We start from the raw sequence: 25551 nt of genomic DNA, 5'->3' as shown, positions 1-25551 counted from the left end.
TACATTTCAATTAACCGCCATTGGAAGCAGCCACTTCTCAGTACAGACATGCAAATTGTGAAACAAAATGTCTAAGAAAACCATATGCACATCAAGAAGAGCCATGAGTCCTGGCTCTTCCCATAATTTACGACTGGTCCTCGACCTACCAAGACACTGCCACATCTCCCAGCACCTGCGCACACACCAATGGCTCCCCATCGAAGCTAGAGTCACCTTCAAGATGCTCACACAAGGCCCTCCACGACACCGGACCAGCATACCTGAACAGCTGACTCAAATTCCACGCACCCCAGAAGACCCTACGATCAGCCCAGCTCTTCTACGCCATGGTCCCCCGCACCAGAAAGACCAGATTGGGAGGCCGCTCCTTCTCCATCCTCGCGGCCAGAGCCTGGAACGCCCTTCCGCTCCACCTCAGACAGACATCGCTCCCCATCTTCGCAAGAAACTTCAAAACCTGACTCTTCGACAACCCCCCCCCCAGTACCTTGAGATCCTTACGGGTGAGTAGTCACGCTTTAACAAACGCCTGATTGATTGATTGACTGAAGTGGCTTGTATATGCAACTCCCAAACCTACCCACCACTCCTTTACTTTATGCCAGCACACAGGGTGCACTCAAACTGCTGCAGCAAGTTTGGAGCACTCTGGGCATCGTGCATTACATGAATACTAAACTACCAACACCCTTCTCTCCTTCATGCATCTTAGAATCAGAACTACTAACGTGATTGCAAAGTGCTTTGGGCAAGAGGGAGACTTATACAAGCACAGTAAAAATGATGTAAAAGAATTTAATAGATCTGATGGCACTGCATGTTGCCCAGCACTGTGCATCCGCCAACTCTCTTTCAATATAACAATTCTGCTTTTATGTGTTATCTGCTTCTAACAGTGCCTTATGTATTGTGGAAACCGGTTTTCCCCTTCCACGAAGCTAAGAATTGCCCAAAGCATTTTATTTCCCTAGGGCTTTCTGAATTTATATCCACCACAATTGACTGACCGAATTATTGCAGACTATGGAATGAACTACCATTCTTCATCATCTCCACTGTCGCCTTTTAGTCTGCAGATAATGCCACTGAACCGGGGGGGCGTGGCTTGGACGGCAGTCGAGATGGCCGCCTGACTCCGTCGCTCCGTTGGCCCGGGGGAAAATGCTGCCCTTCCCGTGTCCTGTGGTGATTGTTCGCGACTCAGGCCGAGCGCATCCAACCACGTAAGATGCCGGGCACAAGAGGAGCCCTCTGACAACAGCGGCGGTCTCTGCGTAGGCGATCTTTGAGACATCTTGCTTCGCGGTGCGAAGCGAAGGAAAAGAAACAAGATGGCGCCTCCCTGCTAGTCCGAGCGGGATGTCCCCGATCGTCAGACCCGTGGTCTACCTGCAAGTACCCTGCATGTTCTATCCTTAATGGCTGCTTAATTTCATTGCTGGCGCCCTGCTGGCACTGTTTACTCGGCGCCTTTGCCGTTTTTGCGAGCTGGCTGCCACTACATCAACATGCCTGACCCCAAAATGGCGGTGACGGCGGGACGGAGTGATCCTAAGCGCTATCATTAATCGTCAGACCCCTGGTCTACCTGCAAGTACCCTGCATGCTCTATCTTTATTGGCTGCTTAATTTCATTGCTGGCGCCTTGTTGGCACTGTTTATTCGGCACCTTTGCTGTTTTTGCGACTACATCAACATGCCTGACCTCACAATGGCGGCGGCGGTGACGGCGAGACGGAGGAATCCCAAGCGCTATTGTTATTAATTTCGCTAGTCTATCCAGCGCTACTCAGATAAAGCCTACCAAGGAGAGGGTTATCCACAAAATTGCCAGCGCGACCCTGGTTCCAACCCATCCCAAGTCATGGACTGTGTCGGGCTAGTCTCTCTCCCAGATAGCAGCGCGCAAACACTTGAACTTGACTCCCAGTGTTCCCACTCCTGGTCTCATGAGCCTGACGCGATCTAGGGTTGGAGATTTACGGAGGGAAGGAATCGTGTATCAGACTTGGCCACGCTAAGCCCCGTGTCCTGTGTGCTCCAGGGGCGATTCAACCGACGATTCAGCGGAGGGTAGACTTGGGTCACCGGGCTGGGAACGGCTTTGGCCCTGTAGCTGAGGGTACCTGTCCACCTTATCAAGACTCTTGCTGCCTCTGTGGCTCTGAGGCTGAGGCTGTGGCTCTGCCGCACGGCCTTTTGGCGACTAACCCCCTCACGCCTCTGTGTCTGGTCGACCGGCTGCAGGGTTGTGGCCATTGGGTCTGCCGGTCTCTCGCATACTATGCGATCTTCATAAAGTCTACGCAGCCTTTCACTCTTCCCGAGCTCGGCGCTGTTGGTAGTCGATAGTCAATATTGCAGGCCGGGAGCATAGGTCAGCTACTTATCCAATTGTTGCCACGACCTCCAGAATGGCTGACCGCAAATCTAAACTGGTACACAAGAGAAACAAAGGTGATCCTTCACAGTCAGACTCTCCTATCAAAATGAAACCAGACATCAATAGCACCTTGGAGTTAATTCTGAAAAAGCTGGCCGATGTCCATGAATTGGCCAAGTCGACCAAACAAACTACTGACACTATACAACTGGAGATAACGGCCATCAGAGCAGACATGAATGCAGTGAATAACAGACTTTCCGTTGCTGAACAGAGGATCAGTGATGTTGAGGACATTGTTTCCAAGTCAAGTAAGGAGATGAAAGCCTTGTCGAACATATCCTCCATGCTCCTGAGGCAGACGGCCGAGTTGGAGGACCGCAACCGTAGGGGCAATATCCGAATTCTTGGTGTTCCGGAGGGTTCAGAGGATCCTCTGGGCTCCTGTTTAGCCTTTCTGGAGGACTGGATTCCTAAGTTCACTGGTATAACGTTCGATCAGCCTTTTGAATTGGACAGGGCACACAGAATCCCTTCATTCAAATCCTCCTCTCGGCAGGGGGTCCGCCCAATCATTTGTAAACCCCTGCGTTTTCGCCACGTAGAAGCAATACTTGCCCACGCCAGGAAAAATCACAATCTCATCTGGAAGGGTAACAAAATCATCTTTACCCAAGACTTTTCGAAACCTACTGTGGACATTCGTAGGGGGTTCCTAAGTCTGAGAGACAAAATGAAATCCAGAGGTATCCTGTTCTCCTTCGTAGGGCCTGCTAGGTTCAAGATCACCGAGGGGGGGAAACACCTCTTTTTCAATGACCCCGGAGCCCTTGCGTCCTATCTAGAGGGCCCTCCTACTCAGGACATGGACTCATCACAACTTCTGGCCAGCAAGAGAAAATCCTCACCAGGCCCACCGTAGCGCATGTATTGATTCCTCTGCTCTTCTTGTTATTGCCCTGTTCAGGTGTTCCGATGTGACGTATTAGCTCATTTGGTGTTTGTGTCCTATGGGTGGTACAGATCTTTATTTGTTTGATTTGCCACGCTGATATGTCGACAGTTATTTGTATTCGAATTGCTTTCTTTACCAATGGCGCTTTGGAAGTTGGTTACTGGGAAGGTATGTTTATGTATATATTCTGACCATGTTGTTTCCCCTGGGGGGCGGGTGGACGCTTCTGTCGTCGCACCTCCCACATGCTAGGTTTTGAGGGAGGGGTGGGGTGGGTGGGTGTGGGGGGGGTTTGGGTTGAGAGCGCCCACGTTTATATGACCATTTTTATGGTTCTCACAGTTGCTTCCTCATTTGCTCTCCTTCTACTTTCCTTCCGCCTTCTCTTTTCTTTCCTTTCCTCCTTCTGCCTGTCTCCTCTCTCTATCTGGTGCCTCCTACTCTCTAGATATGCCAAGTGGCCTATGTACTGTATGCTTTGTTCGGGATGGGATTGTCCAGTTTCCAGAGGTGGAATACAGTTGTGGATGTATGTTTATATTGGCGCCCACATTGGGCCTGCGCTGGGGTCTTTAGAATGTTTGCATTTATCCTTATGTCACGACCCATACTTGTTGAATTCACCATATAGATACATTACTCATGACCATTGACAAACAAGGGGTCCTTTTGAGTGACCTGAAGATAGCCTCTCTAAATGTTAAGGGCCTTAACCATCCTGTGAAAAGGCGTAAGGTCTTAGAGTATTTAGCCAAAACCAAAAGTGACATAGTGCTCCTACAGGAGACTAAACTTTCAGAAGTTGACAATAATCTGGTGAAAGGCAACTGGATTTCGCAATTGGCATGCTCATCGGCAGTTAAGAAGAAGCGAGGGGTCTTAACCTTGATCTCGAGATCTGCTAACATCACGCTAGAATCCTCCCAGCACGACGATGAGGGCCGTTTTTTGCTCACTCACTTGAGGAGGGGCGAAGACGTAATACATGTGATCAATATTTATGGGCCCAACACAGATGATCCCACCTTTTGGTCTGGCGTGTCTGACAAGCTAGACGGTATCCCTCGGGAAGATTTAATAATAATGGCAGGGGACTTTAATCTCCCCCTGGACCCGATAATTGACAGACAGTCCACTTGCCAATACCATCCCTCGAGCGCACACGCTGAGCTCACCACTATTTGCTCTAAATTTAACCTTAAAGATCCCTGGAGACTCCAACACCCAGACTCAAGGGATTACACTTTCTACTCGGCCCCTCACAAATCATACACTAGGATTGATTATATTCTTGTCTCCGGCGCATTCACCAGCCTCATTGAGTCCTCTGATATTGCTCCAAGATTGATTTCCGACCACTCTTGCATCTCTCTTACCCTAACCGGTAGCCACAGAGAACAAACTCCCAAACGGTGGCGGTTTAACAACCAGGGGTGTGGAAATTTTTCCAAAATCTACTTGGCCAAGGGACAAAATGTTTCACCAATCTACTTGTCCTGGGAAGGTAACTGCTTGCCCCGCCTATTCCATAAATTACTAAGGGAGGTCTGCACAAAGAGAACCTGCAGTGCAACATACTTTGCAATATATATTTCAAGTGCAAGTCCAATTATACAATGCATGGTCATGCACTCTTAAATGCAACTGTTGTAGGGTGGCTGTACAGCATGCGTGCAGATGTGTCAGTGTGCACTGCACCCAATTATCAACTAATTTGCATGTAACACATTTTCATATTAAGACAAATAGTACCTAAAGGCAGAGTGCAGACTTATAATTTACTACATTTCTGGAAGTGTTTTTGGCACAGACAAGACTTTGTCGAAATATGAACCTATAGGATAAAAGGGTGTTCTCCATCATAGGGCGAACTCATAGCTGTCCAGCTTCAAAAATACTCAGATGTGATGCTCTGATAAACTTGTGAATGGGAATAGCTGCACTTCTTGGCAGAGCTTATGAACGGTTCATGGGGCAGCAAAATCAAGTAGCAGATGTGCTGCGGCTCACTGAGGCAGGATACTTAAGTACAAATACACAAGAGGCAGTAATATAGGCAGTTAAATCAATCTCTTATTTTACACTTCTGGTCAGGTGTGGTGTGTTTATATTATTGTGCACTCACCGCTACATCTCTACATTCTTCTCCCACACAAAGAGCATATGCAGCACTGGCAGTAGCAGTACAGGGTTCTCTCTTGCATATAGTAATGGCAGCAGCTGAGTAAGCTACCCTAACATGAAAAAGTGCAGCTCACCAACTGATGTTCAAGTTTGTCTCTCAGATCTGTAGGACATGTAGCAGCAGTGATATCTTTATACTCACACAGCTGGAAAGCAAGCGTTGGTCTCACAGAGAAGGGAAGGAGTGTTAGTTTGAAAAGACAGTAAATCTAGAAGTGCAGAGCTGAGCATCATTGAGACAGGGGCTAGTGAGTAACTGCAACCACTCAAAATGTCATGTCACACCTAGCAAGGATGCCCAGGCTCAGTCACAGTAGAGTTGGAAACTTTGTCCTGACCTCTTGGATAGTCAAATGGTATCTGGTGAATGAAGTTTGTTTATTCTTCAGCAGATTTAGATCCAATAATAACTGAACAAACACCCAAAGCGCCACTACTTTATTTTACTTTCCTCTCATGACACATCAGGGCTGGTGGCTTAGTGGACTAATTTGTCCACTGTAGGGCTCTGTGTTTGACCTTATGGTCACAGGTTCAAATCCTGCTGGCTCCACTTAGCCTTTCATCCTTCTGAGGTCGATAAAATTAGTAACATTGAGTTGGGTAACAATAAACAAATGTTATTCAGCGCCAAGATACCCTTCTGGGTGAACATGTGCTTTAAAAATGCACGTTAGATTATCAAGCCAGGACACAGGCGTAAACACTGAGGCTCTTGCACTGCATGTGGTATAAAGTCCGAGTTCAGGATTCTTTCCTTTCACCTTTAAAACTGGGAAAGCTTCAGAATCTGCTTCATCTGTGAAAGGAAAGCACCATGCTTGTCATGTGAGCCTGGTGTGGGCATTTAATTTTTGCAAAGGTATTGGAGTGCTTTTCATGAGCACCAGTTACATTACAAAAGGTCATGAGCATTTTTGTTTAGGCCAGAGCAGATTAAGTGATCTGCCCAGAATCACAGGATGTTTAGCAATGCTGAGACTTGAACCTGGTCCCCAAGGTTCAAAGTCGGCAGCTCTGGCTGTAACTGGGGAGTTGGGAGCTGGGTGGGTATGTGTGTGTGAAGGGCATAGGGATGGTGGTTGGTAAAATGGTGGGGCAGTCCCACTCTCTCTTTAAAATAAGGGGACTCGTTGCTCCCTTCTTTCAGTCTGGAGTCTATGACAGGAGGCCCTCCGCCTACCTCTTCTCCTGCCCTGCTCTCCAAACCCCATGGCAGCAAGTCCTGAATACTGTATTCAGAGGGCAGTGTGAGTGCAGCAGTGGTATCAGGCACAGCCTGCGAGCTGTCTGCTCAGTGGTTGAAGTGCATTAAAAAAAAAAAGTATGGGAACTGTGATGCTGCATGAAAAGGGGGAGGCAGGGTTAGAGAGTCTGGTGGGGGGGTCAAAGTAGTGGCTAAAAAAAACAAATATTTTCTAACTTTTTGTGGTCTTTCACCTTCAGGTAACTACATGTATAATGGACAGCTTTAGTTGAAATGAAAGTTACGTTAATCAGTGGGATATTATGAAACCTCTATTAGTTCATGCACTGACCAACCCATTAACATTTAGCACAACAGGCAGAAATCTCTCTGACAGACCGTCCTAGGCACTGGCACCCACATGTGCAGACAGCACATGCATCTCTATGGAACGGTGACTGTGCAGGTTTTGCTGCAGAGTTCTGATGCTAGCCACAAGCATCCATCTTGCAGGACACTCAACTCCACCAACTGTCAAAAGAGCCGGGCCAGCCCTGGATTACTTGGGGTAGAGGTGGAGGCTGTGAGATGCCTGTACACAGGGTCTCTGCTGAAGGAGGTTCTGGTCACCGCAGGTGAAAGGGGCAATGACACAGCTCTTTATCCGCAGGGGCCTGTCCTGGAGGAATTGATTCCACCTAGTAGTGACACTGAACCAGTGTCAATGTGGGCTTATGACCCTGAGATCTCCTGAAAATCATTTCTGTAGTCAGAATGAAAAATAATGTGGATGGGCGTGTGAAGGCATCGAGAGGGATTTTGGGCTGGGAATGAGGTTGAGGGGCAGCAATAGGGGGGGGAACAACAGTCTAAACATTCTTAATGTACCTCCAACGTACCCAAGCATTGAGGGCTCTTTGTCTAAATAGATCACATCACAGGCAAACTATGACACTTTCAGATTACAGCCTCCATTCCCTGTAAGAGGACAGCTAAGGAGGTCGAGAGTATGCTGCAGTGATTGGTTTGTAACCTACGTGCCAGATAGGAGTATGGTAGTTTGGTAGGCTTTTGCACCTGCTACCACATACAAGGTAAAAAGACCCCTGCAGTTCCCCTGCTCCGACCCCAGTGGGTTAGATCATAGGAGGGGGATTTGGGGAGGAAGAGACAGGGCCGATGCGCTTGCAGCACGTGGCTGCAGGCAGCACTCACGATCCTCACGAGCCAAGCAGTTTTTCAAAAGATAGTTAAACAGACACATGTTCCAAAACATAGCAGGAAAGAAAGCATGAAACATTGGCCCGTGAGAGAAAAATAAGGCGAGGGAGAGTGAATGAGACGAATAGTGTTACTCATGTCACAGTGTGTGCAATGTGAGGCACACACACTCTTTCGGGACCCTGGAATTTCAACATCTTTTCGTCTTTACATATATTATATGTAACAGCACACAGCGGCTCACTGTTCACCACCTTAATTCTCATACGGGCAAAAAGTAGACTAATTCGATCACGCACTTTGCAGGTAACAGATAGCAGCTTCTGTCCCTAAAGGAAATTAATATAAATCACCCATCCGCCCCATCACTTTTTTTTGTTGTTGTAGGTTCTTGGTAGTTTAATATTTACTTGCTGACAGCTCCTTATTCCTCATTCTTTACCTTTATGGTGCACACAGCCAGGTCTTCTGTGAGTTGTCTGGCTTTTTCTCCTCAAGTTTAGGGCTATTCCTCTCCTCAGTTGGAAGTCCAGCAGCTCTTCCTTCAGGGCAGGAAACAACAATAGTATTTTGAGAGTCCGAGGCTATGTCTGAGCCTTGAGGGCACCCTGGTCAATCACCCGTTCGGAGGTGGGATCCAGTGCTCCTTCCAAATCCACAGCGAGTACGAGGAACTGGCTCCGGGAGACCAATCTATTCAGTTCTAGGGGGCATTGGAGGGAAGCTGTCTTCATCTGTTTGCTTCTCTTGCCCCAATCGCCATCCAGTTCTGGTGTGTAATGGAGCCGGCCTGTTTTTCTTCACCCTGCAATCATCGTTTTCATTAAACGGCTGCAGAATGAGGCATCCGAGGCCAAACTGTTTGTGGATTACCGTGGGGCAAGAAGGGCTCCGAGGCGACCCGCGAGGAGGCACAGCACTCCGGCTGGGGCGGTACGGGAAGGAAGTGAATGTGAGGGAGGGAGAGGGAGGGAAGATGGAGAGAGAAGAGGAAGAGAGAGAGCAGACAGGGACAGCAGATAAAGAGAGAGCTAGTGAAAAGGAGAAGAGAGGGGGGCAAAGCAATAAAGGGGGCAGAGAGAGGGAGAAGCAGAGGGAAAGAGAAGGGAGAAGGGCTAACGCAAAGAGGAAGAGAGACAGACAGGGGGAGCAGATTAAGAGAGTAAAAAGCAGAAGAGAGAGAAAGAAAGCCGTCCCATCACTTTTCAAATCCACCAGCTGTAATGGGCAATACAGGGTAAAACAAACATATTGCTCATTTGCTATAATGCTACCGTGTGGTTTAGCTGAGATACTGATCACGGGAATTTGAAATGTTTTCAACCCGGTACAATTCCTTAACGCCACATTTAGTATAATATGAGCCGTTGCATAGCAGAGCTCCACTTACAGAACAGTCAGCTCCAAACCCCAAGTTAGCGCGCTCGGTTTTCTCTCCTGGATTCTGAACTGAGCACTAGAATAATACCGTTATTTTCACTGCAATCCGTTGAGCTCTCAGCAGGATCTTTGCATTTTTTTTCCTTCGCGAGCAGAGAGAATAAAGTTAACTGTACTCCTACGCCCGCCCCCTGGTGCCGCAAGCTCACTTGGCATTAACTGGGTAACATTAATGCCACTCTTTCTCCTCACCTCTGTCTCAGGTCGCGCCACCAGCACCAAAATATTTCTGCTACCCTCGTGTTAAAATTGAGACAGCTTCCTCGTGGTTCTGCATGTCCACCCCATTAAGCTTGGGAAAGCGAGACTACCGCTTATTGAGACTGACTTTCCAGTCCCCCAGCCAATCACTGGCGAGAGCCCAGTCCTGGGCTGCTAGCCAATCACAGGCCTCAAAAGTGTCTCCAGCTCTCTGGCAGCCTTTCTGATTGGCTGCAAGTCCCAGAGTGCTTCGACCTGTATTATGCATGCGGTTTAATGTCTACTTGTCCATCGGACAAAATAGACATTAAATCTTCTTGCCCGTGGTAAAAATCAACATGGCTCGGGCGTTATGATTTCCCCACCCCTGAACAACGATGTCCTATCGGACCCTGAAGATAAAAAAAAGATTGCGGAGGCCATTTCAGAATACCTTGCCCACAACAAGGTGTCTGATACTAACATAAACACGCACTGGGACGCATTGAAGGCCACTATACGGGGGATAATCATTGCGATAAAAACAAAAATAAATAAACGATTGAACCAGGGGCTTCTTCAATTAGAACGGGAAATTAGAGACTTAGAGACCGCCCATATTGCCTCCTTGAACGACTCCACTCTACTCTTGACTCTGACACAGAAGAAGTATGAATACAATAAGATATTAAGTGAACGAGCGGGGGTGTGGATTAATAAATTTAAGGCATTGAATCTTTGCGAGGCCAACAAGGCGGGGAAACTCTTGGCTTCATATCTTAAACATAGACAAAACCAGCACGTAATCTCTTCAATCAAGGACACTAATAACCTAACCCACACAACTCACAAGGACATTCTCAATACTTTCAAACAATTCTATCAGGACCTGTACTCAAACAATCAGATTTTCGACAATGAGAAGTGCTCTGCCTTTCTCCGTGATCTTAATCTGCCACGTCTCTCAGAAGACGACTCTGCCATGCTAGCTATGGAAATCAACAGCTCGGAAATAGATAAGACGGTCAGGTCCTTGAAGGAAAATAAAGCTCCAGGGCCGGACGGCTTTACGGCATCCTTCTATAAGTCTTTCTTAACCCAATTAGGTCCTGCTATGAAACAGGTTTTTAATCATATCGCTGATACTGGACACACACCCGACTCCATGACTGAAGCGAACATTGTAGTTATCCCCAAGGAGGGGAAGGACCCTGTCCTCCCAAAAAATTATAGGCCCATCTCACTTATAAATGTTGACTGCAAAATTTATGCCAAAATTCTCGCTGTCAGACTCAACTCGGTCCTTCATAAATTGATAAGCAACTCCCAAGTGGGGTTCCTCCGTAGCCGTTTATCTAATGACAACACACGACTGTTATGCCACGTATTAGAAAATGCTGCAACCAAAACTGTACCTTCGATCGCCATTACATTAGATGCCGAGAAGGCCTTCGACAGAGTCTCTTGGCCGTTCCTGGAGCGTTGTCTGCATTCCTTTAGCTTGGGTAAGGACTTTATTAAAATGACTATGTCACTTTACCTAAAACCGACTGGACGTATAGCTGTCAATGGGGCTCTTTCGGAACCCTTCCCCCTATATCAGGGTACCAGGCAGGGATGCCCTCTGTCTCCATCACTTTTTCTCCTGGCGTTAGAACCCCTTCTTCAGGCTATCAAACTTAACGGGGATATTGCGGGTGTGGACATCAACGGTGTCCGGGTCAAACTAGCCGCGTATGCGGATGACATTTTGATAGTTACAGAGCGCCCAGACTCCTCCATCTCTGCCCTAATGGAGACGATTGCAGAGTATTCTCTGCACTCTGGGTACAAACTTAATAGAGATAAATCGGAGGTTAAACCGCTGAACGTTTTTTGTACTAGCGAAATACTGGGGGACTCTGGGTTAGCATGGCAGTCGAGTTTTATTAAATATCTGGGGATTGAATTTGGTAATAATATCATGGACACCCTGTATCAAAATGAAAAGGTACTCCTACAGAAAATTAAAACACTCTTGGAAACCTGGTCCCCTAAATTCATCACGTGGTGGGGGAGAATTGAAACTATCAAGATGATGGTTACTCCCTTAGTTAATTATCTCATAAGTATGTTGCCATTGCTACTCACCGACTCCTTTCACCATAAATTAGATACTCTTCTAACGTCCTTTCTGTGGCGTGGTAAAAGAGCCAGAATCAGTATCCGTAAATTGAGGCTTGACAAGTCTATGGGCGGCGTTAACCTGGCTGACTTTCGTCTATACCAATATGCCTTTCTAGCGAGGCAGGGTCTGCTCTGGGTCTCTCCTCCTGATCACTATATGCCGGTGTGGCTGGAGGTGGAAGGGGCTCTTTTACAGAACATACGTCCTCTGTCAGTTCTCACGGCCAACCGCCTTGTCGCCACCCACTCCAGATCCATCTTTAGGAATACTAAACCGGCTCTCTTAAAAGTGGATAGGTCCTTGGAGGTTGGCATGAGGGGATCCAATATGGAGTCACTTTGGCTAAACTCCAAGTTCCTTTATAATGGTGAGCCTTTACTCCTCGACTCTTGGTGTAGAAGAGGTATCTTTTTCCCACATCAATTGATTGATGACACATATCCTTTGACATTCAGGGAACTTCAAGCCCGCTTCCACTTGGCTGATATCGAATTCTATAATTTCCTGAAAGTGAGGGCTGCCATTACGAAATCCAGGGTGTCTCCCAGCTCACCATCGCTACCCAACTTTGTGGCAAAACTTAATAGGCTTGGTCATCAAGTCTCCCAGATATATCGACTTCTGCGCCCAAAGTCCTCCAAGCTTAATTCTAAGGTGGTAGGTTACTGGAAGGGACTGTCTGATACTCAGCTATCCGATGATTCTTGGCCCCAGTTATGGAGATCAGTCACACGTAATAAGATTACCCCAGTCCTCTCCCAAACGAAATTCTGGCTATTACACAAAGCCTTTTGTGTTTAAAACGTTTTTTATTGAGACAAAACAAACCATGGGGGAGGGGGATAGGAGGCAGGATACATGGAATGCAGTCAAAGAAGAAGGGATGCATCTCCAGAGGGTTGGCAATAGGTGGCGCGGTGGCTCAGAGGGAAGAACACAGTAACTGAACGCTAGAATTACAAGCTGTGGAGTCCCACGCGCGTATCCGACACCCCAAAGCTGAGCAAGAGCATCCCCCCCCATCAACACCTCAACAGAACACAGACCCCCCCCTCCCATCCCCCCTCCTCCCAGTAACAAAACAACAACACTCCCCCCTCCCCCCCGTCCTATGGTCCCGCATCAAAGTAGCCCTAACCAGGAAGCCCCGCTCCCCCCCCCCTCCCCGGGTGTCCCCATCTCACATGTAAGCTAGTCCGCCGGGGTCACCGGCGGCCTCAGCCTGAGAAGCCTAAGGTACCTCGGGCAGGTGAGCTCCCGGAATTCAGTGGACAGCAGCGCTAGAAAGGGTTGCCATAGCTCTTCAAATTGGTCTATCTCCCCCGCAACCGCAAGCGACAGCTTCTCCATCCCCAGCACATGCCAGAGCCTATGCAACCAACCGGTGATGGAGGGGACGGTGGATGTGCGCCAGTGGATTAGGATGTTCTGAACCGCAGACCCCAGCGCTATTGCAATCTGCCTACCCCTGCGGGACTTCAGTGGGTACATTAGGTCATTGGGGAGGCCCAGCAGGACATACGCCGGGAGTCGCGGCAGCTCTATCCCAAAGTGCTCATCCACCTCGTCCAAGACTTCTTTCCAGTAGGCGGTCAGCACTGGGCAATCCCATAGAATGTGTGTAAGGGTACCTTCCTGCCCGCAGCTCCGCCAGCACCCCTTGTCAGTGTGTTTATGCATTTCATACAGTCTCTCCGGGGTGTAGTACCAGTATGTGGACACCTTAGTGAATGTCTCCGTAAGGCCCGTGTGATATGCAGAGTGCCGTGCCCGATACGCAATTTTGTCCCATTCCTTGTGGCTGAGTGTCCTACCCAATTCCCTGTGCCAGCGCTCCCTCCCCGGGTTGTAGTAGTGAAACGGCGGGGGTTGTAGGTGTTTGTACAGATCAGTGATCAGTTTAGCGTCGGAGGTCCGAGTAGCCAACCACCGCTCGTACGGTGTAATTGGACGGGCAGCGGTGGCACGCACCTGAGGCTGGATGGCCCAATGCCGAACTTGCATGTAGCGCAATCTGTCCAGCTCCGTCAGGCCGAACTCCTGGCGGAGTTGCTGAAAAGGAACCACGCCTTCCGGGCCATAGATCTGGAAGAGTGCCCTGCAGCCCGCCCGTACCCAGTGGGAGAAAACCCCCGGCTCCATCCCTGGGGAGAAGTCCGGGTTGCCCATAATGGGCGTGAGCGGCGAAGGGAAGGTGGTAAGGCCCCGGGTCTCGCAGACCGCGTCCCACACACGCAGGGGGACCCGCGTAACAAAGGAAGCGTAAAGATTAGGGGGGCGATGCGTGCGGCGCAAGAATGGAACCTCTTGTAAGGTGCGGCCCGCCACTGCCTGGTCTTGGAAGAGCCAATGTTTGTCGGACTCCCACCTGCTCCACTCCACCAGATAGCGAAGCTGTGCCGCCTGAAAGTACTTACGGAGGTCCGGAATGCCGAGACCCCCCGCTTCCGGAGCAAGCATGGAGAGGACCCTCTTCATGCGTGGCCTGCGGCCCTGCCAGACAAAGCGGGAGATGTCAGCCTGCATTTGTCGGATCCAGCCCACCGGGGGTTGGAGCGGAAGGGCTCGGAAAAGATATAGTATCTGGGGCAGCACCGTCATTTTGACCGCCGCGATTCGCCCCAGCCAGGACAGCAGGCCTTTGTTCCATCGGCCAAGCTCGTCCTTGATCTTCCTGCTGAGGGAGGCATAATTGGCCGTAACCATCTCCGATAATGTAGGCGCCAGCAGAATCCCCAGATACGGCACCGTGGACGAGGACCACTGCATGGGGAAGAGCCGTTGAAGATCCCTCCTGGTTTCCGCAGCCAGGGACACGTCTAATGCCATCGACTTGCTCATATTCATTTTGAAGCCGGCCACCCCCGCAAAGGCGTCCAACTCTCGGAGGCAAGCAGGCAGCGACCTCCTAGGGTCGTCCAAAGTCAGCAGGACATCATCCGCGTAGAGACTGACGGTGTGGACGTACTGGCCCATCCGGACCCCGACAGCATCCGGATTATCACGGATCCTCTGAACAAACGGCTCCATGTAGAGGGCAAACAGGAGCGGCGAGAGAGGGCAGCCCTGCCGCGTGCCGCGCTCGATGGCGAAGCCACCAGAGCTACACCCGTTTACCCGCACCGACGCTGAAGGATGCTTATAGCAATTAAATACCATGGTGCGGAACTTATCGCCGATTCCCAGTTTTTTGAGGACCCGCTCAAGATACGGCCAGTGAACTCTGTCGAAGGCCTTCTCCGCGTCAACGGACAACAACATCCGCTCCCCCGAGATCCTTGAGGCCTTCTCCAGAACATGCGTCACCCTCTTGGTATTGTCAACCGTCTGTCTACCGGGCACAAAACCAGCCTGGTCCGCCTCCACCAGGTCGGGGAGGTGTGGACCCAGCCGGGATGCGAGAATCCCCGTGTACAACTTGAGGTCGACATTTAGGAGCGAGATGGGCCGGTACGAGCCGCAGAGGGCCCGGTCCTTCCCAGGCTTCGGGATTACCGCGACCGTCGCCCTCAGGAGATCCGGAGGGATGGCTCCCGGTTCGGAGAAAGAGTTAAACAGCCGCGTAAGAACAGGGGCCACGGTCGTGCAAAAAGTCTTATAGAATAGCACGTGTACCCGTCCGGGCCCGGGGCCTTGCCATGTTTCAGCCGCGCGATAGCCGAAATCACTTCTTCCACATGGATGTCCCGCTCCAGGTGGTCAGCCTGAGCCGGGTCCAGCACCGGGAGGGTCACCGACTCCAAATAGCTATCGGCATCCCGTGGCGAGGAGGGCTCCTCAGCATACAGCGCCTCGTAGAAGCCGCGGAAAGTCTCCGCTACCTCCGCGTCCCCGGAGACAACCCCCCCGTCCGCACCCACCAGTTCTTTCACCACGCTGCGCTGTTGCGCGACCCGGAGCCGGTGTGCTAGGAGCTTGCCACATCTGTCCCCCCCAGTGTAGTAGGCATGTTTCAAGCGTAAGGCGGCGTACTCCGCCCTATCAAGATCCAGAGCGGAGAGAAGCTTCCTCGCTGCCTTCAACTGCCTCCATACCCTCGGCGCTCCCGTGCGGCGGTGGACCTGCTCAAGCTCCCGGACTTGAGCTGTCAACTCATCCCTCTTCAGTTGCCGCTCCTTATTCTCGGCTGCAGAGATAGAGATGAATTCCCCCCGTAGGACGGCCTTCAGTGCCGCCCACTGTGTCGCCTGCGAAGTGTCAGTGTTGCTGTTGTGAGTGAGATAGTCCTGTATGACCTCCCCGACGCGTTGTACCACCGATTTTTTGTGTAGAAGTGTGTCCCGGAGGCGCCACGCCCCCCGAGAGGGGGAGGCCGCCGGCCACCGGAAAACGCCGGTGACTGGAGAGTGGTCAGACAGGGTCAGGACCCCGATGTCCGCCGCCGTGGCAGCGGCACGCATCGGTCCACTCACCAGGAGGTAGCCCAGCCGGGAGTAGGTGCGGTGTGCGTGCGAGAAGAAAGAGTAGTCCCTATCCGTGGGGTGCAGGGAGCGCCAGAGATCGTGCAAGTCCATCTCCGCAATCCGGGCCTTCCCAGCCTGGGACAGTTCCCCCGTCTGCGGAAAGCGCTGCGCCGATCTGTCCATCCCAGAGTCAAAGACAATGTTGAGGTCTCCGCCCAAGATAATGTGTCGGTCTGGGGAAGCAGTGACATCCACCAGCGCGGAATCTAGGAAGCGCTCTTGATGCTCGTTTGGGCTATAAACGGAGCCAACCGTAAATGCTATGCCTCCCAGGCGCATGCGGTACGCAAGGAGCCTCCCCTTCTGTTCAGCACACTTATGCAACACCTCCCCCCGAAAGGAGCTCGCTAGGAGAATGGCCACCCCCGCCGTCTTGTTCGCTGCCGAGGAAAAGAACTGGGTGGGGAACTTAGCAGAGCGCATCCTATGGCAGTCTCGGGGCAATAAGTGTGTCTCCTGCAAAAGGCAAATGTCCGCCTGCGTCCCCTCCAGCAACGACAGGATCGCTCTGCGCTTCACCGGGTTATTCAGACCCTGAACATTGAGGGTCACTACCTTTAGGCCTGGCATTCCTCGCAGGGATCGGGAGCGCCATGCAATGGGTAGGGAATCAGCGGGTGGGGCGCGCGGGGCCGCAGCGCGGGACAAGCCAAAACAAAGCGGGCATAGACAACATCGGACGGGACCTTCCCAACCCCAAAACAACTCCCTCCCCCACCCAAAACCCAACCTCGGCAACTAGCCATCCCCAAACTCAAACACCCCATAGTCTCAGTCAAGCCCCAAAACGGGCAAGTCCGTAGAAAAAAGCAAAGTGGACGTCCAGCCACTCACCTCCGCCCGCTCCCCCCAACCCCCCCGCCCCGTGCCAAGCATGTTAAGAAGCTAAAGACATCTCCCCCCGGAGTGTGTGTTAGGCCGTCAAGGCCACGCTAGAGGAGCCGGTCGAGTCCCCGGCCGCCGCCCTCAGGGCGTCAGCCCTGTCCGCCCTAATGGTAGGGGAGTCCGGGCGCCCCGCGCTGGTCGCTGAGCGCCGCCTCGTTGACCTCCGCCGATTCCGTCCTTCCGAGGGCCTCCACGACGGCGTAGCTCCCTCCTCCTCCGCTGCCGTGAGCCCCAGGACACCACAAATGTCTTGCAAGGAGCGTAGCTGGTGTAATACTCCGTTCCACCGAAAAATCAGGCGGAAGGGGTGACCCCAAGAGTACGGCGTCTCATGTTCACGCAAAAAGTCAGTGGCAATCCTAAAGGACCTGCGTTTCTGCAGAGTGATGGCGGAGAGATCCTGGTAAAGCGCCACCGGCCGATCCCGAAAGGTCAGGGGCTGCTTCAGCCATGATACGCTCCTTTAGTGGAAAGTCGGGCAGGAAGGCCAGAATGTCCGGTGGGGGCGCCGATGGCTGGCGCTGACGGCCAACCCTATGCGCCCTGTCGATGCTGATGGGAAAGTCCGTGGCCTCCCCCAGGATCTCTCGGAACAGGGCCCGCAGGTAGCCCCCCAGATCGGACCCCTCATCCGCAGTCGGCACGCCACGCACTCGGATGTTGTTCCTCCGAGATCTGTTCTCAAGGTCCTCAGAGTGGGCCTGGAGCTCCACACACTGTTCCCGGAGGCGAAGAACGTCCTGCTGGAGATGGACTATCTCCTCCGCTCGCTGTTGGCCCTCCGTCTCCGCCGCTTCCACACGCTCACCTAGGCCCTCCACCTCTCTGCGCACTTCTCGGACCTCGCTGGCCACCTCCCGCTTCAGTGTCTGGAAGTCCTCCCTGAGGGAGCTAAACAATTCCTCCATAAAGGCCCTCGTGACAGGCGGCTCCCCTCCAGTCACATCTGCCGGAGCCCGGGAGGGCCCCGGTGAGGGCTGTGTTCTGTCCCGCAGGTGCTGGGCCCTGCCAAGCATGTCCGGCAGAGTACGGTCCCCTTTCTTCGGGCCTCCTTTTCCAGACATCGCCAGCTCCGCAGTCGGGCACCGATCCAGGCGCCCCAGGGATGCTCAGCCGCCGGCAAGCACTCGGCCCGGGTATCCCCCACAAGTGAGGTCGCTGCGTCACAGGTGACAAAATGGCGGCCTAGTCCGGTCACCGTCAGCCGCAAGAGCTAGCGTGAGACAACCAAGGGGACCGCAGCGGAGGGGTCCCAACAGCTCATCCCTCCGGTAGTCAATCCAGCAACAGCGGGAGGTCGCCCGCAGCCAGCAGCCAGGACTCCAGCGGAGGCCGCCACCACTGCTCCTTCGGGGACAAAATGGCGGCCGGGCGGAGCAAGCCAAAACGACTAGGCCCGGCGACACCTCCGGGGCCTCCGAGGCACCCCGCAGTAAAATAAGTTCCACCACCGGCCCCCGATTGTCACGCACAGGGGGCCAGATGATCCGACCCCATCAGAGAGTCCGCCGTACCTCGGCTAGGGGTCAGGGCTTCCGCAGTGCAAGGTGTCGCCATCACCAGTCTGAGTGCCGGGGCACCCGTCCCAAGCCTTCCACACCGTCGGGCCCCTTCCCGCCAGGCTCCTTCAGTCACCGTTGAGCGGCGGGCAAGATCCCCTCCAGACCGCAACTTTCAGCACCAGGCCCAACCGAGGCGCCCGGACAGCTCTCCAATACGCTCCGCCCCTCGGGCTCGCCGCCGTCGTCCTTTGATCTCGGGCGAACTTTTGGGGGGGTTCCCCCGGGGCGATCCGGACCAAAACAGCACCGGTGTATGCCACTGATGTTCCGCCACGTTCCTCTCCCGTGCTGAGCCTCAGCGGGGGGAGAGAAGCATAAGAAAAGGGCTTTAGCTTGGCCGGGCCGGAGGAGCTACGGGAGGAAGCGTCCGCTCACCCCGCCATCTTGGCCACGCCCCCACACAAAGCCTTTTGGACACCGGCCAGGCTGTTTTCCATGGGGATCCGGGAAGATGATGTGTGTTGGAATTGTAAGCAAGACAAAGGGGATTTGGCTCACCTTATTATGCATTGCCCGGTTGTGAAACCCTTCTGGGATAGGGTCTTTCTGTTTTTGTCTAATTTATTTAACTGCCTTCTTCCTAGGTCCCTATCGTCCGTGGTAACTGCTTTTTTAGAGGAGGATTTGCACTCGGAGGGGGATCGTGATCTCCTTGATCTACTGTTGATTTCGGCTGTTAAAATGATACTTACCAACTGGAAGGATACTAGCAAGGTCTCTTACAAGTGTTGGATGAACTGGGTCATTCACCTCAGGGGAGCAGATAATATTGTCCTACAACAGTCACCATGGAAATCCTCCACGAGGAACATATGGTCTACCCTGGATGACTATTTTGCTTCTCATAAGCCGCCATGACTTCACTTTCTGGAAGAACATTCCCATGTCGTCATCACACCATGGCTACTGACTTGGTCGGACACTTGATGCTGTAATATGTTATATGTTTTGGATGCTGGAGGCGCCGGATAACTCTCCCTTCTCTTTTCTCTCCCCCCTTTCTGTCTCTCCTTTCACCCTTTTTTTCTTCCTCTCCTTCCTCAGGAGTTGGAGATTTAGGGGGGAAATCACTGGCAAGGGGTTCGTCTAATGTTGACAGCTATCTGCTGCACCGGTGAAGCACAGTCATATGTACTTAGGGGCCCTTGCCCTGATCCCAACTCCTGTTCTGTTTTCTCTTTTTGTCTGCATAAAATTTCTCAATAAAGATATTTTGAAATCGATAATGCCACTGAACCTATTTGAGAATCAGTCTACATTTGCCTTTTAAATTGCATTGATGTCTCACTTTTACTCATGATAGCCCATTAATGCAATCTAAAAGGCTAGTCTGTGATAAAATTGAGGCACTCCTTGTATCATTCTAAATATTGTTTGAAGACTGATCACAACAAGCGGTGCTACCCACATGCCGACCCGACCAGAAAACCAACAAATTACTCAGAAAGGCCCAGGTGATTTATCCACAGTATGAGGTACTCACAGTAGGACCAACAGGTTTATTTGATTTTAAGTAACTCTTTCAGGAAATTTCAAATGGATTGAATTAAATAGAACTTTAAAATATTTTTTACTTTGTCTCCTTGAATTTAATTGTTTACCTTAGTCTTAAAAATGTAAATTAAGTATCTGAATGTTTTTCAAACTTATTTGCTCATCTTCAGGAGAAGACAAGTATTTAAAATCAACAGAATCGACAAACAAATTATAAAAAAACTAAAATAATCAAAACTGCTCATAAAACAATCATCTTACGTGGATAGAACAAACAACTTCAACCTTTAGGATAGTGGATAAATGGTGATACACATCAATAAAAAAGAAACTCAAGGAAGATGAGGTTTGGCCTAGCCACACCAGAGACTGTTTAGCAAGTACTGTTGCAGTACTAAATGTTAATTAATTAATCTGTAATTCATGTTGCAAAATGTAATGAGTAGGTAGTTTATGAGAGGCTTTAATTATTTTTGTTGCATCCATTGGTCCAAATGTGCTGGGTATCTAGAACTGCAGATAAAATCACCTGTGATGTTCGCAAAACATAAGCTGTATTTGCTCACTGTGCAACATGATTGAACCGCCATAAACAAGTTCTGGCATCATAGCTACCCATTTTTATAATTGTTGCTCTGCAATTGTCCTAATTGTATCTGTGGCACCATACATATCTTCTGTCCCTCAAGACTCAGCCCTTGTAGCAAAATCAATGCTGCTAAGTGTTCATGTTAATAAGATACTGTTCTTCGGAACCACTGTATAGAAAATTGCATTGCACATCCCTATAGTTATGTTTAAGAAGGCAGCCCCACTCTAGCCATATACCATACTTCATGAGGATGAAATACCATAAGCAGCATCTGTATTCTTTTATCCCCAATGTTAGCCTTACAAGAAAACTATTTCCTAGGTCACTAACAGGTACGCTTCATATCCAATCCAACCTGAGGATATACTTACCAATTATAAAACTCTCCAATTCAGTATGCATAAACCACACCTCCATGAAATGTGTGTTCCATTTAAACAAAGTTCTCATTTAGTGTGAAATCCAGTTACTGCAGTGTTTAAGACAAGGCGGTTGGCCAGGGGTCTCTCAACATCAGATCATTACCTGGTTTTCCTGCAGAATATCAGCTCCAGCAGCCAGTAGATCAAGCACGGTGCGCAAGTTCCCAGAGTGTGCCGCATAGTGCAGGGGCGTGTTGGTGTGCTAGAAAAAAGATAACCAACATCAGTGTAAAGTTTACACTAATCGCACTAAAGGAGGCTGCAGATAGGTTTAATGAGAACCCCACAGCAAAAGTCCAAGCAGGCAGTGCCTTAACACAAAGTGATGCCCCGATGCAGAATGTGGTGAGAGGCCTTGGAGTTTCCCGTTTGTCACAGACATTTAAAGCCCTTGGTCTGAATGGGGCCCCCAATTGGTAGGCCCCATTCAGACCTAGGTTTTTGGTGCAGCCTCTCTTTGCCAGGTCCAGGGAATAGCAGGACAGTCTGGCATCAGTTCTCTCTCCGGCTGTACCCTGTTGTTCATTAATAACGAATTGGGGAAACCCTCTCTATGGAGCAATCTCTACAAAAGTTACTACTCTTTTGGAACTTATGTCTCTCCCAACCACACAAACTCAACCTACCACAAGAACTAGACTACTAAAACAAATAAGTATGGTGTGGTTTGTTCATTCCTTATTGGTGCAACAATATTCAGTGCCACTTCTCAAGGTTTGCTTGCCAAATTGCGACAATGACTGGATGGGATATGTCATGATAACCTTATCTTGGTTGCAATATTTACTGTGACTTCAGCTGACGTTCTCCATCTCTCATTCACAACCAGGCCACCATAAGTCTTCTCCTTGGTTTTCACTCCACCTAAATGACCTTCATGAGTGAGACTAAGTAATCTCCTAAGAGAGGAGGAATTAACCTCATTGATCTAAACAAACAAGCGTCTTTCTCGGATAACGCTTTCTTAACACTACAACATAACTTTATTTCGGTCCAGAGGCCTTTCTTATCTTACCATCCTTCCTTCATTTTTTCATGCTTTCGGTAAGGATAACACCTTCGCTATTTTTTTTCACCATTATTCCTCTGTTACACCACCATCAGTAACCACATACATTATCCATAACCCAACTATATTCTTCCTCACACACCCCAGCACTCCCTCCCACCTCAATAAACAATCACCAGCACAGTTCCTGGCTCCCAGTATGAAGTCAGCTTTGAAAGTGTATCATTAAACAACCAGTAACCATTTCCAAATCCTGGCTGAGACCACATCTAATACCCTCTTTGTGACTTTTTCATGTATTGGTTTGGGGCAAGGTCTCATGGTGAAACACATCAACCCTGTGAGGAAAAGCTGTTGATTATGTGGTGTGGTTGTGTGGCCTCACCCTGTAAGAAACTCACAACCCAGTCTTGTGTCCAGTTAGGCTTGTTTGTAAAACCTTAGCTCAACCCTGGGTAGCTGGGGCTTCAAGCAGTCAGAATTTACAAAGGAACAAGGGCAAAGCATTTAGAAGTATCAAAACAATTGAATAAAAGAGAAACACGACAAAAGAAATCCAACATTAATTTATAACAATAGATCTTATTTTTATGATTTTTTAGACACCAAAACAAAGATAATCCACTGAAGGGTTATGGACATATATTTTTAAGTAAATCGCAAGGCACAGCTTTTCACTCAAATTGTTAATAAGCACTGGCAACAACAGCAGCTACTGGTTAGTCTGGAAACTTTTGAAAACTTTTTTTATTAAGTTGTGATTGGGTACTCCGATGCGCTTTGGTGACCAACTCAGGCAGGGAGCAAGTCAAAGGGGCCAGTAAGGCTTAGTAGAACAATTTCAAAGCATTGTTACAAAGGGCAGTCAAAGCAGTCGCCAGTCCCAGGCTCTATGGGTGAATCACCAAAGGCATCAATGGAGTCGTCCTGATGCAAGGGATAAAATATGTTGAAGATGAAGATCCGGTCAAATAGGGTCTTCCTGGGGCCAACCCTCAGTCCTCAAATGCGGTGGAGCGCTTTGGCCACAGAGATGGACGTCCCTCAAAGTCCAAGTGAAGCCCAGCCAAAAAACTGCCGGCGCTGGTCTACAGATCTCCATTCACAGCAAAACCAACGGTTCCCTTTAACTGAGGCTAGAGTTCACCTTGGGTGACCAAACAGCATTTTGATGGATCTCTCTGGTCAGGGTTCTGTCTCCTGGGCTGCGCTTCGGCAGTCATCAGGCATTAAGTGGTTGTGACCACCAACTCGGCCATTGCAGCTTCTTCAGCTTTTGTGGCCCTGACTCTTGGAATTCACTGGTTTTGTCTGGGGCTCACAGACAACCTTTTCTCAAGCAGGGCACCACGGGCACAGTTCTTGCTGTGCTAGCCGAAGAGCAGCAGGTGCAGTCTAGCCTTTGGAACAGCCTCGCTTTGCCAGGTCTTGGGACCAGCAGGGCAGTCCAGATTCAGTCCTCTTTCCTGTGCAGACATGGTCTGGGTGACAGGGGTACCACTTTAATGCCCACAACTTGAACTAGAGGCATGTGGTGACTATTAGCCAATGGGCAACTAGGTCCACTTCAGCCTGATGAAGTCTTCCTGCACATTGTGCCATCTAGCTATCCTAGAGTGCAACATTCTGCATACTCCCAAGAAGGGGCCCCCCTTCTTGGTGTGTGGAGCTTGGTAGCCCACCCTAGAGGTATGGCTATCTGCAGACTACACATTCACAGGAAAAAAGGGTTTGGCAACTGTCTTCCCCTCTTTGTCCCGGACGCCAACCTGCCTACCAGAACAAAAGAGCAGCCCCTTTCGTATGTGTCCACCATTTGCCCTTCAAAGGCATCTTCCCCTTTCAAGTTTGCCTTTTGGACTCACACCCTGTGTGGGTTCCAACCATGGAGATGTAACACCTGTTCAAATGGCAAGCCTCTATAGTGTCATTTTCTGGGAGTCATTCACACGTCTGCCCAACAAGGGCAAAAAGCTGTTTAGTGGCCAGCATCTGCGAATGGCCACTAAAAGTCTTGGGAAACAGAGTGCCAACTTTCTAAAGTTGCCTTTTACTCAAAAGTTACATTAAATTCAACTTGTGCATTAAGTCAGGTTTAATGCAATGATTCTTTTGATAACTTGAAGGACTAACTTTAGTAGTCCCATTCAGAAGTTAGCACCGTTGAGTTGTCAGTGTATATCCCTCACCTTTCCAATGCGGCTACTAGCCTTCTACAGTAAAAATGAAAATTTGGTGTTTTTTTACTGTCATGACACATAAAAAAATACATGTCCCACATTTTAATAGACAGCACCCTGCCTTAGCGCTTGATGCCTCCCTTGTAGGTAGGATATATATATATATATATTCACTTAAAAAACCATAGGTTTCACACATGTTCTAGTTAGCTGGACATTTCCCTCGTAAAAAAACAATGAAATTCCCCCGTTATAGTTAGTGCAGGCAACTATAACTCACGCGACCGCAATCCTCTGTTGATGACGTCAGATATTACATCACTGATTACATATGTGTCTTTCTGAAAAATAAATATTTGTAATATATGTATAGCTAAAGATTAATGGAAGAAGACATGGGTAAATAGGTGTCTAAATACAGTGATGTAATATCTGACGTCATCAGCAGAGGATTGCGGTCGCGTGAGTTATAGTTGCCTTGCACTAAGGCAAATGGGAAATGTCCAGCTAACTATAACATGTGTGAAACCTATGGTTTTTTAAGTGAATTTGCAAGGTTTTTTAAATGCTAATTCCTAACTATAACGTGTGTGAAGCCTATGGTTTTTTAAGTGAATTTGTACGTTTTTTAAAATGCTAAGTTATGTATTTATTAATATTTTTTTTTCAGGTTTTTCACCGTGCGCGCACGGTACGCGCTCCCCGCGCTTTTTCGTAAAAAAAAAAAAAATGTTTTTTTCACCCTTGGGGGTCCTTCAGTGACCCCCTGACAAAGGCTAGGGGGTCAGGAACTGTCCACCCTGCCCCCTTTTCACGTTCTCCACCTTTGTTTTTCACTGCCTCAGACTGCGAGAGACAAAATGGCGGACGACACTTCCTGATTTCGACCGATTCGAATGTTTACTGACATCTAACAACCAATCAGAATTGCGCTCGCGCACGTCACCGTGCGCGCACGGTGCGCGCTTATAGATATATATGTACATTTAACTTACATTTTCTCAGGAACTACTGAACAGATTGACTCCAGATATTCAAAAGGCACATCCCTGACCTGAGGACTACCTCTCTGCCAAATTTCAAGTAATTCTGTTCAGCCGTTCGGGCTGTACCTTGGACTAAAGGTCCCTATGGAAAAATGTATGGGGAAAACGCGTTTTGGGACTCCCCTTTTTTCTCGGCCCCCGCTTGACTAATCACCCCGAGACTTTCAGGGTAGCAGCGG

The 25551-nt window shown here is 49.7% G+C and overlaps 1 protein-coding gene across 5 annotated transcripts in view; it reads right to left on the bottom strand.

Moving 5' to 3' along the window:
* LOC146855822 (death-associated protein kinase dapk-1-like) overlaps positions 1 to 25551 on the bottom strand; it is a 304196-nt gene that overhangs the window by 196930 nt on the left and 81715 nt on the right. For all 5 annotated transcript variants that reach the window (XM_085653757.1, XM_085653759.1, XM_085653760.1 and 2 more), the window contains exon 3: positions 21241 to 21339. In XM_085653757.1, coding sequence (XP_085509883.1) covers positions 21241 to 21339 — 99 coding nt within the window. The remainder of the gene's footprint in view (positions 1 to 21240; positions 21340 to 25551) is intronic.

Source organism: Triturus cristatus, chromosome 4_1 (assembly GCF_964204655.1).
Source record: "Triturus cristatus chromosome 4_1, aTriCri1.1, whole genome shotgun sequence".
Classification (NCBI taxonomy): Eukaryota; Metazoa; Chordata; class Amphibia; order Caudata; family Salamandridae; genus Triturus; species Triturus cristatus.
The sequence above is the reverse complement of the archived record's forward strand: the minus strand, read 5'-3'. Positions and strand labels throughout refer to the sequence as shown.